This window comes from Rhinolophus sinicus, linkage group LG05 (genome assembly GCF_036562045.2).
Source record: "Rhinolophus sinicus isolate RSC01 linkage group LG05, ASM3656204v1, whole genome shotgun sequence".
Lineage (NCBI taxonomy): Eukaryota > Metazoa > Chordata > Mammalia > Chiroptera > Rhinolophidae > Rhinolophus > Rhinolophus sinicus.
This window is the reverse complement of record NC_133755.1, coordinates 82,798,252-82,814,001: the sequence shown is the minus strand read 5'-3', so window position 1 is coordinate 82,814,001 and position 15,750 is coordinate 82,798,252. Positions and strand designations below refer to the sequence as shown.

The following is a 15,750-nucleotide window of genomic DNA, read 5'->3' as shown; positions in this document are numbered from 1 at the left end:
GTAAAGTGTTCCTCAGCGGCCAAGTGCAACTGTTATGAATACTGTGCTAATTCACGAAAACCTTCCAAACATGAGAGGAAGCAAGAATGTCACGCAAGTGTCTATCAACACCCATGCAACCTGAGAGGAAAGATCTGAGAAATGAATTTGTCTTTCCTCTTACTTAAGAGTTTTTGCTGTTCAAATCCTCCCCACACTCCAAAGCCGTGTCCACGTCTGATGTTGGCCGCAGCTCAGCCCGTACATGTCTGGCAGTCCAGGGCAGACGCCTCTGGTTTGGAGAACAGTGTGCAGGAGATGTGCAGAAGTGTTCCCTGGGGCCTGAGCAGTGTTAGAATGCCACCTCTGAGGTAACAGTCTGCGGGGGCAGCGCTGAGGCCCAGGTGCCCTGTGGTTCTCGCTTATGTGTTTGTTTGGAGTTTCAGATCCTCAGGACCCCTCTGAAGTGAGGGTCTTAGGCAGGGCAACTCTCGTCCTGGTCCAGGGGCTGGTACTGCTCCATTGTGCCAAGTTCTTTGCTGCCTGGAAACATTTTGCATAAGCTGTGCCTTATGTGTGGAATTCTTTCTCCCTTTTTGAAATCTTTCAGGTCTCAATTTAAAAATTCCCCCCTCATGCTTGCTTCAGCCACACATATACTAAAATTGGAATCATACAAAGAAGATTAGCATGACCCCTATGCAAGGATGACACGCAAATTCGTGAAGCGTTCCATATTTTTCCACAGGCTCCTGGGACTCCTTCCTCAAGATCTGGAGCTAATAGCCCCAACCCCAACTGGGTCTGGCCAGGAGGGGCCCTGCCATGCCCACACCACAGGCCGGGAGCTTTGGGGCTGGGGGCATACAAGCCTCCCTCCCCGGGCCACGGGGCCTTAGGTCCCTGCTCTCCTACCCAGGTTGTTTTCTCCCGGGAGCCCCCACTATGGAGATAAAGATGGGAATAGAATGGGGGAAGAGGAGGAGCAGAAAGCCCTCATCCTTTTGCTGCCCTGGGTCAGGGCCTCTTCCCCCTGGAGGTCCAGAGGCAGGAGGTAGAAACTCCAGGGGCTCAATTTTTAAAAACTGGTTTAATTTTCATTTTTATTGTATTTTCAGTTTTTCCATAAAGGAACCAATTCCAATTCTATAAAAAAGATAAATAAATAAAAATAAAAATGCTCCTCTCAGACAGCCTTTTCTGTCTGTAAGTCCAGACCGGATCCCACCTGCTATTCTCATGGAATCCAGTTCTTTTCCTTCTTGGCATTTATTACAATTAATAATAATGAGATTATTATAACTAATTGTGTATTTATGTCTTTACTATCTTTCTCACAAGAATGTAAACTCCATGAGGGCAGGAACTATATCCTTTTGTCTATCACTGAATGATCAGTGCTTGGCACGTAGTCATTGCCCAGGAAATATTTGTTGAGCAACTTTCAGCCTTGAGTTTCCTCACCTTTAATAACAATGTATTCATGTCTGCCTCATAAATATTATTGTGAGGGTGGAGAGGGAATGGGAGCAAGCGGCCCGACACACAGTAGGAGGTCAATAAATGTTGTTGTTGTTGTTGTTATTATTATTATTATTATACATTCAGAGGCAACTGAGGACTGAGGAATCTTGGAGGCAGGAACTTGAGAGCTACTTAGAGTTGGCCAGGTTTTGTCAAATCATGAGGGCATTCCAAGAGGGAACAGCTTGAGCAAAGTCATAGAGGACAAAAAGCATAAAAGCAGTACATAAACCTATATGGCTGAAGAGCAGGGTTTGAGACATCCCTGTAGTTAGAATGGCAGCTTGGGGCCAGATCAGGGACAGCCTTGAAAGCCAACCCAGCACATTGAAACCTGAACCTTAGGCAGTAGGGAGCCAGTGAATGTTTCTGAGCAAAGGTGTCAACTAAAGAAGTAGCATTTGGAAAGATTAATTATGACAAATCTGGGTCAAGTGGACCAAGGAAGTGAAGAAAGACAAAAAGACTGACCCTTTCATTCAATCCCCATCTCTACCTTGCAACGCACGAAATAAGCAAAGGTTAGGGGCAAAAGCTCTGACAGCAGACAGGCCTGGATTCAAGCCCTGGCTCAGGAACTTTATGATCTGGCTGACACTGAGCAAGTCAGTTCACTTCACTGAGCCTCAGTTTCTCCACCTATAAAATGGAGATAATCTGTACCTTACCTATCCCACTGGACTCTTGTGAGAATCAAATGAAGTGAAGAATGTGCTCATTAATTTACTCAGTCAAAACAGGAACCCCAGTCATGAATCAAGCTGTGTTGTAAATGCTGGGGAGACAGAAATTAAGTGGAAGTGCTCTGAAAAGGGGCACGTAATTGCCAATTATGGAGCGCTCACTGTATGCAGTTTTCCGTCTGTCATCTCATGCAATCTGCACAGTACGCCTTCCAATCGGTACTGTTATCAAAACCATTTTATAGATGGACACATGGAGGCCCAGAGAGGCTAAGTCATCCAGGAATGTTCAGCTCTTAAGTAGCAGAGTGCAGGGCTTGGGCTCAGGGGTGAGATGACAGACCTTTGAACATATCTGGCTATTTCCAACCTCCAGGTTTTTATCTCTCTGTCCCCTTTCCAGAGAGCCCTTTTTTCGTTGCCTGTGGAATTCCTACTCATCTTTCAAGTTTTAGATCAGGCTTCAGGAAGCCTCTAGGCAGTTCCAAACCTCCCCCATGATAGTAATCACACCAACACTATATCCCTGGTCTCTAAAGTTTAAAAAGCCATGTCCCCTATAAGTAAAAAGTATTTTAGTGTACACCTACAATATAAGCACCTTTCTTTATAAAATATATACGCATTCTTCTGTCAATCCATATATATTAAATATTAGTAAATTCTAGTTCTTTTTAATAAAAAATAAGTGTTTTTTAATGAAAAATATTAGATCAGATCTAATATTTTCTTCCCACACCCCCCCTTTGACCACTGACAGTTACAAATGGGTACCTCTAATTCCAAGCCTGGTGGTGGGGGGAAGGGGGACTGGTATAGTGACGCTGTCCTTCAGGCTGCTGGGGGCCTGAGAACTTGGGGATTCAGCCTCTTTCCTCCTAGACTGGGCCAAGTGGGGGCGGAGGTCGCAGGCCTGAGCACCCTCACAGCGCGGCCAGGCCCCCACGTTCTTGAGCCAGCCGGTGGGGGCGGGGGGAGTTGAGCCCGGATTAGCTGGGGCAAGCAGCAAGCCTCCGAGAGCTGCAGGTTGGCCACAGAAGGGGTGTGACGGGCGAATGCACCATGCCGCTGCAGGACGACATCCTCCGGGAAGTGTGGGCCTCGGACAGGTCGGGAAGTCCCCCCCCCCCCCCCCCCGCCCCCGACTCCCTGAACCCTGGGGAACCCAGATGGAGGGGGTGGGAGGGGCAGGAAAATGGGTGGGAGACGGATTGATTCCTTTGCTACCCTCAGCGGGCATGAGGAGGAAGGCAGGAGCCCAGAGGTCCAGCGGCGCCCAAAGCAGGTATGTCACCCTTGCTCGGAAACGAGGCAGAAAGATCCCCCACTGTAAACCCACGCAAGGGAGGAGATTTGGGAGGGGAGGCTCTCCTCAGCAACGTCTGGGGGACGCTTCCCTGGAGTTTTTTTTGTTTTTTTGTTTTTTGGAGTAAACGGGTGTTTGGGGGCAGGGGGTGTCCAGGGGAGGAATCTGGGTTTGGGGACATTGGAGGTGGCCATGATGCATGGGAGGGAATCACCCTTCCTCATCCCACGAAGGAGGCTGCAGTTCTCCTCCGGATAATCCGCGGTTATTTCTGGCGGCTCAAGGGATTAGACGGTGACAGGTAGCCATCCGAGGTCCCCTTTCCTTCTTCTTCCTCTTGACCCCCCAACTCTGCAGCAATCCGCCAGGGGACAGAAGTTGAAGAAGAAAAGGACGGAAGCCCCTGAGTCCCCCTGCCCTGCGGGATCCAAGCCCCGGAGACCTGGAGGCTGGCGGGGGGCCGAGGCCGGGGGCGCCCCCCAGGGTGAGGGACGAGGGAGGGAGGAACCGAGGGCGGGCGAGGGTGATGCTGATTTCTGGAGCCCTCCTTGGGGAGCAGGACGAGGGGGACGGAAGGGGGGAGCGCGGCAGGGGCAGAGGTGCGGTGCGGGGTGTGGAGGGATGAACGAAAGCCGGGGTAGGGGTGTCGAAGGTGGAAACAGAGCCCAGGGGAGCCCCCAGAGTGAGGAGTCGGAGGGGTCGCGTCCGAGGCTTGGAGGGCCGTGGGAGGAGGGGCCCGGGCGCTGCGTGACCGGCGCTTCTGCGCTCAGTCCGGCGGAGGGGGAGGCCGCGGGAGGACCCCGCCCCGGAGCCGGCCCGAGCCGGGGCGCCGCGGACCGTCTACACCAAGTTCCTCAGGGATCCGGAAGCCAAGAAGCGCTACCCCCGGGAAACTTTTCTGGTAGCCAGGGCCCCAGGAGCGGAGGACGGTGAGCGGGACAGAGGGAAGGGCGGGTGCCGGGTGGGTTGGAGAGGAGGGAAGGGGCTGGACCGGAATAGCAGACACAGTGGCAGAAAACTGGAAAAAACAGCCTCCACGTCTCTGACTTTGTCTTTGAGCCAAAAAGACCTTTATTCTCTTGTTCTTTCCCCCATTTTCTGGGTGGAGAAACTGAGGCACAGAGAGGTTGAGAGTTTTGCCTTAAACTGCAGCTAGGGGGCAGAGGTAACCCAGATGGGACTGGGTCAAGGTCAGAAACAGACAAACAAGGACAGCGAGAAACAGAACAGGTGCAATGAGAGCAGCAGAGAAGGGAAAACTGGGAGACACGCAGGAGAATGTGGGAGGAGGTAAGGTTCCCGGAGAGAGGAAGGGCCTGGTGAGAAGAACATTTTCCCAGAACACGATTGCCAACCCCCCAGCTTTCTCCCAACTCCAGCCTACTCGCCCGTGTAGACCTACGAAAGACTTTGGGGTCACCCCATTTCTCTGAGAGAGGTTGCTGGAACTCCTTTCCACCTCCTGTTCCTGTTTCAGAAAGGAAGCCTCCTACCCTTGGCACTCACTCACCTCTTCCCAGCAATGTGGAAGGGCTGGGCTCCCCCAAAGAATGGGACCCACCTCAGCCCCCCTAAGGAGTTTCTACTTACAGAGGAGGAGGACGAGGAAGAGGAGGATCACGAAGAGGAAGAAGAAGAGGAGGTGGAAGAAAAGGAAGAGAAAATCCCTTTGCCTCCCCAAAAGCCCCCTAATCAGGAGCCCTCTGCAGACATCAAGGAGAGGAGAGCCAAGGCTCAGGGTCCCAAAGGTGGGTGTTAAGCGTACAGAGAGAGCACACAGACAGGGGAAAGCAGCCCTGCCCTTGAGGGACTCGGGGTCTCACTGATACACGAGTGGGGACATCCAAGTTACCCAGTGCCTGGACCTGAGAGTTTCTTCCTCTGGTGGTTTCTTCCCACGATGGTCCTTAAGGACATAGATTAATATGTGTTCCCCCCATCACATCATCCCCCCTGCCCCTGCTCTGTGAGCCAGGGAAGGCAGAGAATTTGGGTTTTCTTTGTGATTTCTGTTTAGTGGTTGTTGTTGTTGTTTTTTAACTCGATTATGAATTATTGTTATACTTTTTATAAAAGTATCAAAGTGATTACAGTAAAAATCAATCAATCAATGAATATATGCCGTAGTGACTCTCTGGCCTGGGCACTTCTCCCTACAGTTGCCACAGTCAGGTGTAAATGTGGACAGGCAGCTAGTACCTGGGGCGTCTGCAGGAGCAAGACTGCATGTCTGTAACACTGGCCAGGGGAGGTTTTCTGCAGGAGTTGGGAGCTGGAAGCTGGGATTCACAGGCTCAGTTCATTCATTCATTCATTCATTCATTCATTCATTCATTCATTCAGGAACTGCTTATTACACTCCCGCTGTTTATCTAGCCCTTTCTGTACTCAGGGTTAGAAAAGAGCCGAGCAGAGGGCAGACTCTGGGCCCTGGTCAGGCCTTCTGCCTCCCTGGGGGCTGAAGGAATGATGAGTGGGTTGGAAGGTGGCCTTCAGCCCCAACAGGCTTTTCTTTGTCTGACCCCCACCCTCCATTTCCAGGGAACCTGGGAAGCCCTGTCCCCCCGCTGAAACCTCAGCGCATTAAGAAGAAGGAAGTGCCAGCTGGGGAAGGGACCAAGATGAGAAAGACAAAGAAGAAAGGTGAGACTGGTCTCTGGAGGAACAGGGTATTCTGAGTGTGGTGGGGTTGTGACCTCTTCGCATCACACACACAGGGTCTGGGGAAGCTGGCGAGGACCCCTCAGTGAGCCCGGCCAGAGGGCAGAAGAAGATCCCAGCAGCCATGTTTCTGGTTAGGAAAGATGGCCCAGCTGATAAAGCTCCAAAGAAGAAAGGTGCGTGGCAGTGGCCTCTCATGCCATGACATTGAGAGGCAGTCCTGGGAGTGGAGAGCTGAGGCACAGTGCAGTACCCTAAGGAGTGGGGGTTCTAGAGTCAGAGGACTCGGGGGCATCTTGACCACCATTTTAATAGCTGTGTGGCCTCAGGCAGGTGTCTTAGCCTTTCTGAGGCTCTGATAATGGTAATATGGGGTTACTCTCTTGTGGTTGTGGGAAGGGTTCACGTGAGACATGGGTGTTAGAAGCACTTTACAAACCATGAAGTACTCCACTAGGGTAAGGGGTTAGCGGGCTTGTTTCTGCTCCGTTCCCCAGGCACTCCCAAAGGCTCAGAAGAGGAGAGGAAGGAGGAAGAGGAGGAGGAGGAAGAAGTGGCTGCTGTGGTGACCAAGAACAGCAATCAGAAGGGCAAAGCAAAAGGAAAAGGCAAAAAGGTTGGGTCTCAGAGGGGAGGGAGGCTGAGGTCCCTTTGGGGGGCAGTGGCAGCGGTCTGGGCTGAGGGGACTAGAGTGTGGGACCTTATGTGCTGGGGCCATGGAGTCACGTGGGGTTAGAATCTTCTCTCCCCCTGTAGTGACAGGATATGAGGGCAAAGGGCACCAGACCTGTGAGAACAGAAGAGGCAGTTATGGGTCACTAGATTGGGCTGGCCACAAAGGGGCCTTCCGTCATCTGGTCTTGAAGCCCTCCCCCCTGCAGCCTAACCATCAGACACAGCCAGAGATGCCCCCACATGAAGAGACACACATTTTCTGTTCCAGGGAGGTGGAGCACACAGGCTGACAGGCACATGTGTACACACACTTGGGCACACCAACTGACGGATAGCCAGCTGTACGAGTTGTTAAAATATTTCCATCCTGCTGCTCTGAGCTCCCCAAGTGTTTTCTGCTACACCCCCCCACCCAGCAACTAAAGGGTTAACACTGGCTACCAGGGGCCTCCAGGACCCTCCTCCAGGCCTATCAGTGTCCATTCTGTCTGGACAGTCTCCAGGGGCAAAGCAAGTTATTAAATATTTTGAATATTGCTCTTACAAACTTAGGCACCAACACACACAAACTCAAGCAGGAAAGAGAGATTTAATTGGAGAGAGAAAGTGATGCAAGTCTTTGAGAAACTGGTTTCCACAAGTGGAGAGATCACCATGAGGGCAGGGCCTGGTCTTCGCTATGTGGGTTTGTTAGCTTGTTCAGGAGTGGTGAGGTCTTGGGAGGCTGATTCCCATTAGCCAAGGTCGCCAGATACTGACGTATAAATTGAAAGGCCAGTTTATTATCTCCCAGGAGGACTGTAACTGCAGTACAGTCTTCAATACAGTAGACCCTTCACATTCCCAGCTGTAGAAAAGTTTGAATAAGCACTGGCTTGCTCCAGATCACATTCCAAACATAGTCTTGTGTTGCACAAGCTTTTCTGGAGCAGCCTAGAGTGGAGGAGATGCTCACTTGCCTGCAGGCTAAGGGCTCACTCCCTGACCCCAGCCTCATCTCACACACAGTACCGACCGGCCTCAGCCACAATGGCCAACCACAGCACGTCAGGGCATCCCAGGGGCTCACTGGGAGCATTTAATCCTCCAGTGCACACACCCAGGCTGGCGGTCTCTTCTCTCCTCTGTTGGGACAATTGGGATTAGAATCTTGGCTCCCCCTCTTGTGAGGGATAGAACATGAGGGCAAAGAACACCCAGTTTGTGACAGCAGAAGGGACAGTGTGGGTCAACAGGCCAGGCCACCCTAGGACCTGATGCAACCAAATTATTAGTTTTTCCATGAGCAAAATTAGCTTATGTATTCACTCATTATATTACCTATGTGTTATCGTATAACAAACCACCCCAAAATTTAGTGTCTTAAAACAATAAACATTTTGGTGAACACACAATGTGATATATAATGATGTATTACAGAATTGTACACTTGAAACCTATGTAATTTTACTAACGATTGTCACCCCAATAAATGTTAATAATATAATACAAAAAGGATATAACTCAGGAGCAGCCAGATGCCATTCTTCCAGAATCTCCATGTGTTCACCAACAGAGAAGCTCTCCAACATAATAATAATAATAATAAACATTTGTTTTCTTAGTTTATGAGTCAGAAATCTAGGAGTGGCTTAGCAGGGTAGTTCTGGCTCAGGGTTTCACGTGATATTGCAGTCAAGATGTCATCTGGGTCTGTAGTTATTCTGAAAACTTGACTAGACATGGAAGATCCACTTCTCAAATGGTTCTCTGTTATCGTTGCTGGCTGTAGGCCTCTCCATAGGGCTGCTTGAGTGTTCGTATGACATGGCAGCCAACTTCCTTCTCAAGCCCAAGAAAGAGACCAAGGAGAAGCCACAGTACCTTTTAGGACTTCGCCTTTGAAGTAACCACCCCCATCACTTCTGCCATATTCTATTGGTCACAAAGACCAACCCTGATTCAGTGTGGGAGGGGACTACATATGGGTGTCCATACCAGGAGGCAGGGACCATTGGGGGCCATCTTGGTGGTTGGCTACTACATTGCGTATATACTATACATATATGCTCATGATCATAGTGGAAGCTAACACTTCCACGATGCTATGTGCTCAGAACACAGCAATCAATACCTTCAGCCTCACTTCAGTTCACCCCTGAGAGTGTACCCACATGAAGGAAGGTCTTTCTAAAGGCTCTGGATCTAACAGAAGACTGGGCAGCATTAAATCCCAGTTCCACCTCTTACTAACTGTGTGGACTTGGGCAAGTTCCTTAACCTCTCTGAGCCTCAGCTTCTTCATCTGAAAAAGGAGACAGTTACCTCAGTGGATATTGATAAGAGGATTAAATGAGTTAGTCATCGGAAAGTACTTAGAACTCTACCTAGCACATTAGTAGACTTTATATGAGTGTTTGTTAAATGTACATATAAATTAAGTAAGGTCTGTTCTAGGGATCCAGCCCTCAGCCTATCTACTTCTCAGATGGAAAAACTGAGTCAGGGCACAAATGTGACAGACAGACAGTGGTAGAACCAGGATTTGAACCCAGGTGTCTGGCTCGAGAGCGTGAGCTCTTAACTACAAGCTAAATGAAATAATAATTAAGGGCAGGGCTCCCCAGGGCTTCCTAACAGCCTGCTGAGCTGTTGGGGAAGTGTGAGGGACCCGCCACACCCCAGCTGGCCTCTGTTTTCTCCCCACCCAGAAAGCGGTGAGTTGTCCTGCCTGCCCTGCCTATGTCCCAGCACTGGGGACCTGCTAAGGGCAGGGGAGCTAGTGCTCTGGGGCTGATGCACCCTCTGCCCCACCCAGAAGGAGGAACGGCCCCTGTCCCCACCCGTGGAAGTGGACGAACCTCGGGAGTTCGTGCTTCGGCCTGCCCCCCAGGGCCGGACAGTGCGCTGCCGGTTAACCCGGGACAAGAAGGGTATGGATCGGGGCCTGTATCCCTCCTACTTCCTGCACTTGGACACGGAGAAAAAGGTGGGTGGGGAGAGATGGAGGGAGAGGGAGGAGGAAGGAGGGTGGACGCTCCAGGACCCAGGCTGAGGGAAGGTCTAGGGCCAAGACGTGGGGCGGAGCTGCAAGGCAAACCGGCTTCCAGTCCCCTCACCCACCTCCTGGTGCCAGCCCGATTCTCTTCCCATCCTCTCACCTGTCTCCACCTCTCCCCAGGTGTTCCTCTTGGCTGGCAGGAAACGGAAACGGAGCAAGACAGCCAATTACCTCATCTCCAGTGACCCTACCAATCTGTCCCGAGGAGGGGAGAATTTCATCGGGAAGCTGAGGTGCGGCTGGGAGGCTCGGGGCAGCAAGAGGGCCATGGCCGTTCTTCTCTGTCCCCCTGTGCCTGCAGCGTGCCCGCCACACTGGACACTGGCCCAGGGCCTCTCATGCTTTGTACAGATCACTTAAGGATCTTATTAAAATGGTTCGGTGGCTCTGGGGTGGGGAGTGGGGGTAGATTCTACACTTCTAACAACCACCCCGGTGATGCCACACTGCTAGTCCAGGGACCTCACTTGCAGTAGAGCATAAACTCCACAAGGGCCACTCCTGTCTTGTTCATGGTTGAATTCCTAGCACCTGGTACATACATATTGGCTACTCAATAAACAATTAGTAAGTGAATGAATGAACAAATATTTTGCACCTACCCTGTGCTACGTTTTCCCGTATATCTCATATAATCCTCACCACAAATCTGAGAGGTGGGGAGTAGACCCCAGAGTCAAGCCTTATTTCTTTTATGTATGTATTTAACAAACACATACAAATAAGGTCTATCTATGTGTCAGGCATAGTTCTAAGTAACTTCCAATATTAACACATTTAATCCTGTTATCAACCAAATTAGGTAAACACTGCTCTTATGCCCATTTTGCAGATGGGGGTGTTAAGGCTCAGACCGGTTAGGTAACTTCTCTAAGGTCACATAGTAAGAGGTGGAGCTGAGATTTGATCGCAGCTCTGTCTCCTAAATCCATCTTTTTAAAAGGCCTTCTGGGGGAAAGCCTGGGGCAGGGGACATGAATTCTCTGTCCTAAGACACGCTTGATCAAAGAGCTCTCAAAACTGCTTGGCTGGGAGTAAGGGTCTCGGAGTAGGGACATAGAATCCCCTCAGCCCCACCCCCAGCTGTACCCTCCTTGCAGGTCCAACCTCCTAGGAAACCGCTTTACCGTCTTTGACAATGGGCAGAACCCGCACCGTGGAGGAGGCAGCGCTGATGTGGGGAGCCTCCGGCAGGAGCTGGCAGCTGTGATCTATGTGAGACTCCACCTGTTCCCGGTGGCAGGCCCCGCCCCTTTCAGAGGCCGGTCTAATGCGCATCTGTCTCCCAGGAAACCAACGTGCTGGGCTTCCGAGGTCCCCGGCGCTTGACAGTCATCATTCCCGGCATGAATGCGGACAACGACAGGGTCCCCATCCGGCCCCGAAATGTGAGCCCTGCACCTCCCTGACCCCTCCCCCTGAGGGTCCTGCTCCCTACGTGACCCACTGCGGGGGAGCTGGGGGAGGGAGGCTCAGTTTACCCTACCCCAACCTCCAGCGCACACTCCACCCTCCAGTGTAAATTAATTCTGGCAACTTTGTAATGAATTAGGAGTTTTTATAATTGAATTCACTGAAACAAGCACAATGGGTTCTTTTTTTTTTTTTAATTTTACATCAAATTATCCCTTGATATATCCATCCATTCAACACACATGTATTGAATGCCAAGTATTATTCTAGGCACCTGGAAGACATCAGCGGGCAAAACAAAGATCTGCCCTCATGAACTGGCATTCTAGGGGAGAAAGACAGTAGAGAGTACTTGTGAGAAATAAGTAAATTATGCAGCATGTTAGAAGATGGTAAGTGCTATGAAACAAAAGAAAAAGTTGAATGGGGAAGAAAGGGGTGTGTGTGTGTGTATGTGTAGGTTTCAATATTAAATACAGTGATCAGAGTTAGCCTCATTGAGAAGGTGGAACTTGAGCAAAGTCTTGAAAGAGGTGAGGGAGCAAGCCTGCAGATATCTTGGGAAAGAGCATCCAGGCAGAGGGAAGAGCCGATGCAAAGGCCCTGCCTGAGGCAGGAGGGTGCTTCGTGGGTTTGTGGAACAGCAGGTAGCCAGCGTGGCTGCAGGGAGATGAGATGAGAAGGGGGAGCGTGAGGGGCAGATAGGACCTGTATAACTGGTTTTTACTCTGAGAGGAACAGGAAGCCAGAGGAGGGTTCTTAGCAAATGAGTGACATGATTTGACTTATATTTAAAAAGCAAAGGTTGTTTTTGTTATTGTTGTACATGTGTGTAGTGTAGGGTAAGATGGAGAGCTGTCCCGCAGAGTCAGTCTTCCTTCAGAGTCAGTCTTGCGTCCTGCTCCTTAGCACTGTGGGTCGGTTGAGCCCAGCACTTCAGAGACGGGCAGCCTGGCATGTCCCATACTCACAGTGATGTCACTTTACTCTTTTACAATGAAAACTAACACCCTATCCGCTGATCACACATCCTTGCCTGCTGGAAAGTCACACCATAATCAGAGGCCCAGCCCCCCCGTGGGGCATCAGCCATGGGAGACTCCGGTCTTAAGGAGCCTGTGGATCCCACACTTACTCCTTCCATGCTTGGAATAAACACACATATCCTCCAGTAGCAGGGCCTCCTGTGTGTTTGGGCTCGGTAAGAACTACCAGTGCAGCTTTGGGTCTCTCTTCATCATCTCAGTTCATTCATTTTACAATCATTTGTTAAACCAGGCACTGGAGATCCAAAATCAACACAACAGGTACCATCAAAACAATATCTGATATTTATTGAGCATTTACTCTGTGCCAGGAACTGACCTAAATAACACTTCATGCGCTATTAACTTATGTAATCCTCACAACACCCTGTTATGAGGGAAACTGAGGCACAGAGATGTTACTAAAATATGGTGCCTGCCCTTAGAGTATTCAATTCTATTACAATGCAGTGGTAGAAATGGTAAGAGCAAGGTGTTATGGAAGCTCGGAGCTAACATATGTAAATCAGACCTGGGGTCAGGAAGGCTTCTTGGAGGACATGACCTTGAGTGGACTCACTCTCAGCCATGAATGTGAACAGGTGGCAAGGAAACTCAGGAAAGAAATATCTCAAGAGCATCCTCATACAGACACCGCTTCTTCCAGAAACTCTCTTTCAGGACGTTTTATTTTAACCACTATTTGCCTAGTCATCTCTCCAAGTTCAACTGTGAGCTCCTTGTAGGTCCTAGAATGTCTGGTTCATCCTTGTAATCAGATGCCAACATGTAACCATTCCAAAGACCCCGTGGGTACCAGTGGCACAGAGCACTCACTGTGTGTCGGAGGCTACTTTCCGTTTTCCAACCCCCCACTTTGGCATCCCACAGTGAAGCCCCATTCTCACAGTGCACACCCCATCCATGAGGACACCACAGAGACCAAGCATGCGCTCAAGCACACCCTCAATGGACGCTGACATTCAGGCTGCTCAAGGGCACACAAAGGTCCCACAGCCCCTTCCCCAGACTGACAGTCTGAGATATGTCAGCCACCCCTAACTGTCCTCTCCCTGATACTCCCCCCGGCACCCCAGGCCAGCGATGGGCTGCTGGTGCGCTGGCAGAACAAGACGCTGGAGAGCCTCATTGAGCTGCACAACAAGCCCCCTGTGTGGAACGAAGACAGTGGCTCCTATACCCTCAACTTCCAAGGCCGAGTCACCCAGGCCTCAGTCAAGAACTTCCAGATAGTCCACGCCGATGACCGTAAGTATCTAAGGGCCCAGACCAGGCTGTTCCCACCACCTCCAGGACCCCGACCTCAGGCCTTTCCCCACCATCTTTCTCCCGCTCTGACACACATGCACACTGGCCTGGACCTGTCCTTTATCCCTGAAGCCAGAATATCTAAGAAAGTTACTCCTTCCTCTGGGGATGTTGACACTGCGCTCTCAGGAGCCTCAGATATTCCAAGCAGGTGTCTTGGGGCTCATTATTCCAGGCCCTCATTCTAGCATCGACCAGAGCCCTGTGGTAGATACTGGGATATTCTGGGTAAGAGTGTGTTGAAGGGAGAGTTAAGCTACTGGAGTTCGAAAACCACTGACAGCCTGGCCCCTCTGTGGTCAAAGAGGGTGCTGAGCCTCAAGGCAGTCCCTTACCCAGAGTCTCTCAGCTCCTCCTGGCACTTACACTAGCCCTCAAAATGTACTTCACAAAAACTTACACAGTACTTTCTATGTGCCAGGCACTGTTCTCAGACTTTACAGATATCGAATCATTAAGTCATTTCAACAACCCTGTGAAGAAGATACTGTTGTTGTCCCTATTTGGCACAGAGAGGTCAAGTGACTTGCCCAAGGTCATACAGCAAGTAAGAGGTAGAGCCGGAATTAGAACCCAGGTAGTCTGGCTCCAGTGCCTCAGCTCCTGACCCCTTCAAGATGGCTACCTTTTAAGAGTAGGGAATATTAATCAAGCATTTCTGAGTGCTTACTCTATTGCTTTCTCTCAAGTGAGGTCAAAGGCCTGCCCTTAGGGAGTTAGGGAAACAACCTGTACCAAGAACATAATTAACTAAAAATGTCCCTGTTACAAGCCTGGGGGAGAGGTCTGCACTAGGGTAAGGAAGCCTGGGCATGGAAAGATATCTCCCAAGGGACTCCAGGTTCCCAAGGTCAGCTAACACTGAGCAAGTTCTTGATCTCCCACTCCATCCTAGGGATGTACCCCTTAGTGTCACCCATCCCCAGACCTTGGATAACTGCTCTCTAGATCACATCTGGTAGAGCCTGGTCTGCTGAGGTTGGGGGTATTTTTTAGCAACTTCCTGTCCCTATGGATGTTGGGGGAGGTGTTGGGATAGGGGCTGAATGAGCACTGGATGAGGAAGGGAACCAGGGGGCTAGTCAAGGGATTGGGCCTGATGGTCTACAATGAGACTTGGAGTGGGTTGGGGAGGGGGATGGAAAGATGAAGGAATGGCGTCAGAAGACAACAGAGACGTTGGAAAGGGAGGAATCTAGGCTTGGGGAAGTTTGACAGGTTCCTATATTTAAGTAGCAGTTGCATGCATAGCCCTGGGCAGCAGAAGATAAGGCAGGGTCCCTGTCCTCAGGGGCTTCCAGTCGGATGGATGGTAAAGCTGCAGGTGGGGCAGGTTGGGAGAGATATGAAGGGTATGGATGGGTGGAGGGTGAATAACTGAGAAGGTGGCTCGGTATTGGGGCCCCAATGCAAGGGAGCGGACGTTGGACTTCCCCCAAAGTTGAGGCCATTGATTGCCAAGACGGGCACCCAGATCTCGAGCCGCCCCCACCCTTGTCTTTGTCCACAGCCGACTATATCGTGCTGCAGTTCGGCCGCGTGGCGGAGGACGCCTTCACTCTAGACTATCGGTACCCGCTGTGTGCCCTGCAGGCCTTTGCCATCGCCCTCTCCAGTTTCGATGGGAAGCTGGCCTGCGAGTGACCCCAGCAGCCCCCAGCACTCCCAGAGCCCGCCAGGGTTGGGGAACGGATTTAGGGAGGCTTGCAGGGTCCCTTCACCAAAGCCCCCACGGAAGACTCCTCCCTTGTCGGAGAGTGATCCCTCTCTGTCTCCAGGTGACCTCAATCCACTCCCCAGCCTGGCACAGGCCGAGACAGGGGAGGAGCTCAGACTGAGGGTCCGACGGAGATGAAGAACATCTGGAGTTGGAGCCGCACATCTGGTCGCGGAGCTAGCCGCTTCCACACACACACACACACACACACACACACACACACACACACACACGCCCCTGTCACTTCCTGTCCAGGAGCAGTAGTCAGTGTTGTTTTAACCCCCTCCGGGACCGTGTTAGGGCTCGGAGGAGCTGGGGCTGGCTCCGAGGAGGGGCTAGGTGACGGGGGACGAGGGCCGGGTACCCACATCCCCAATAAAGCCGTGTCCCAAGCCAAG

At 51.1% G+C, this 15,750-nt stretch overlaps 1 protein-coding gene and 1 non-coding gene across 4 annotated transcripts; both read left to right on the top strand.

Annotated features, from left to right (window-relative positions):
• The first annotated feature begins 616 nt into the window (after nucleotides 1–616).
• LOC141571928 (U6 spliceosomal RNA) lies at nucleotides 617–721 on the top strand. Its single transcript, XR_012496971.1, has one exon. It is a non-coding gene; the product is annotated as a U6 spliceosomal RNA (small nuclear RNA).
• Nucleotides 722–3,157: 2,436 nt separating this feature from the next.
• Nucleotides 3,158–15,749, top strand: TULP1 (TUB like protein 1). 3 transcript variants are annotated; one of them, XM_019738641.2, is made up of 14 exons: nucleotides 3,158–3,295; nucleotides 3,420–3,471; nucleotides 3,850–3,976; nucleotides 4,263–4,421; nucleotides 5,085–5,240; nucleotides 6,034–6,135; nucleotides 6,210–6,329; nucleotides 6,651–6,769; nucleotides 9,626–9,796; nucleotides 9,989–10,101; nucleotides 10,969–11,083; nucleotides 11,158–11,256; nucleotides 13,404–13,575; nucleotides 15,146–15,749. In XM_019738641.2, exons 1-14 carry the CDS (start codon nucleotides 3,249–3,251, stop codon nucleotides 15,277–15,279), a joined length of 1,686 nt encoding a protein of 561 aa, XP_019594200.2. In that variant the 5' UTR covers nucleotides 3,158–3,248; the 3' UTR covers nucleotides 15,280–15,749. The 3 variants fall into 3 exon arrangements, with proteins under 3 accessions (XP_019594200.2, XP_074188946.1, XP_074188947.1); XM_074332845.1 differs by lacking the exons at nucleotides 3,158–3,295; nucleotides 3,420–3,471; nucleotides 3,850–3,976 and having other exon boundaries at nucleotides 4,128–4,421; nucleotides 4,970–5,240; XM_074332846.1 differs by lacking the exons at nucleotides 3,158–3,295; nucleotides 3,420–3,471; nucleotides 3,850–3,976; nucleotides 4,263–4,421 and adding an exon at nucleotides 4,651–4,782.
• The last annotated feature ends 1 nt before the right edge of the window (nucleotide 15,750 follows it).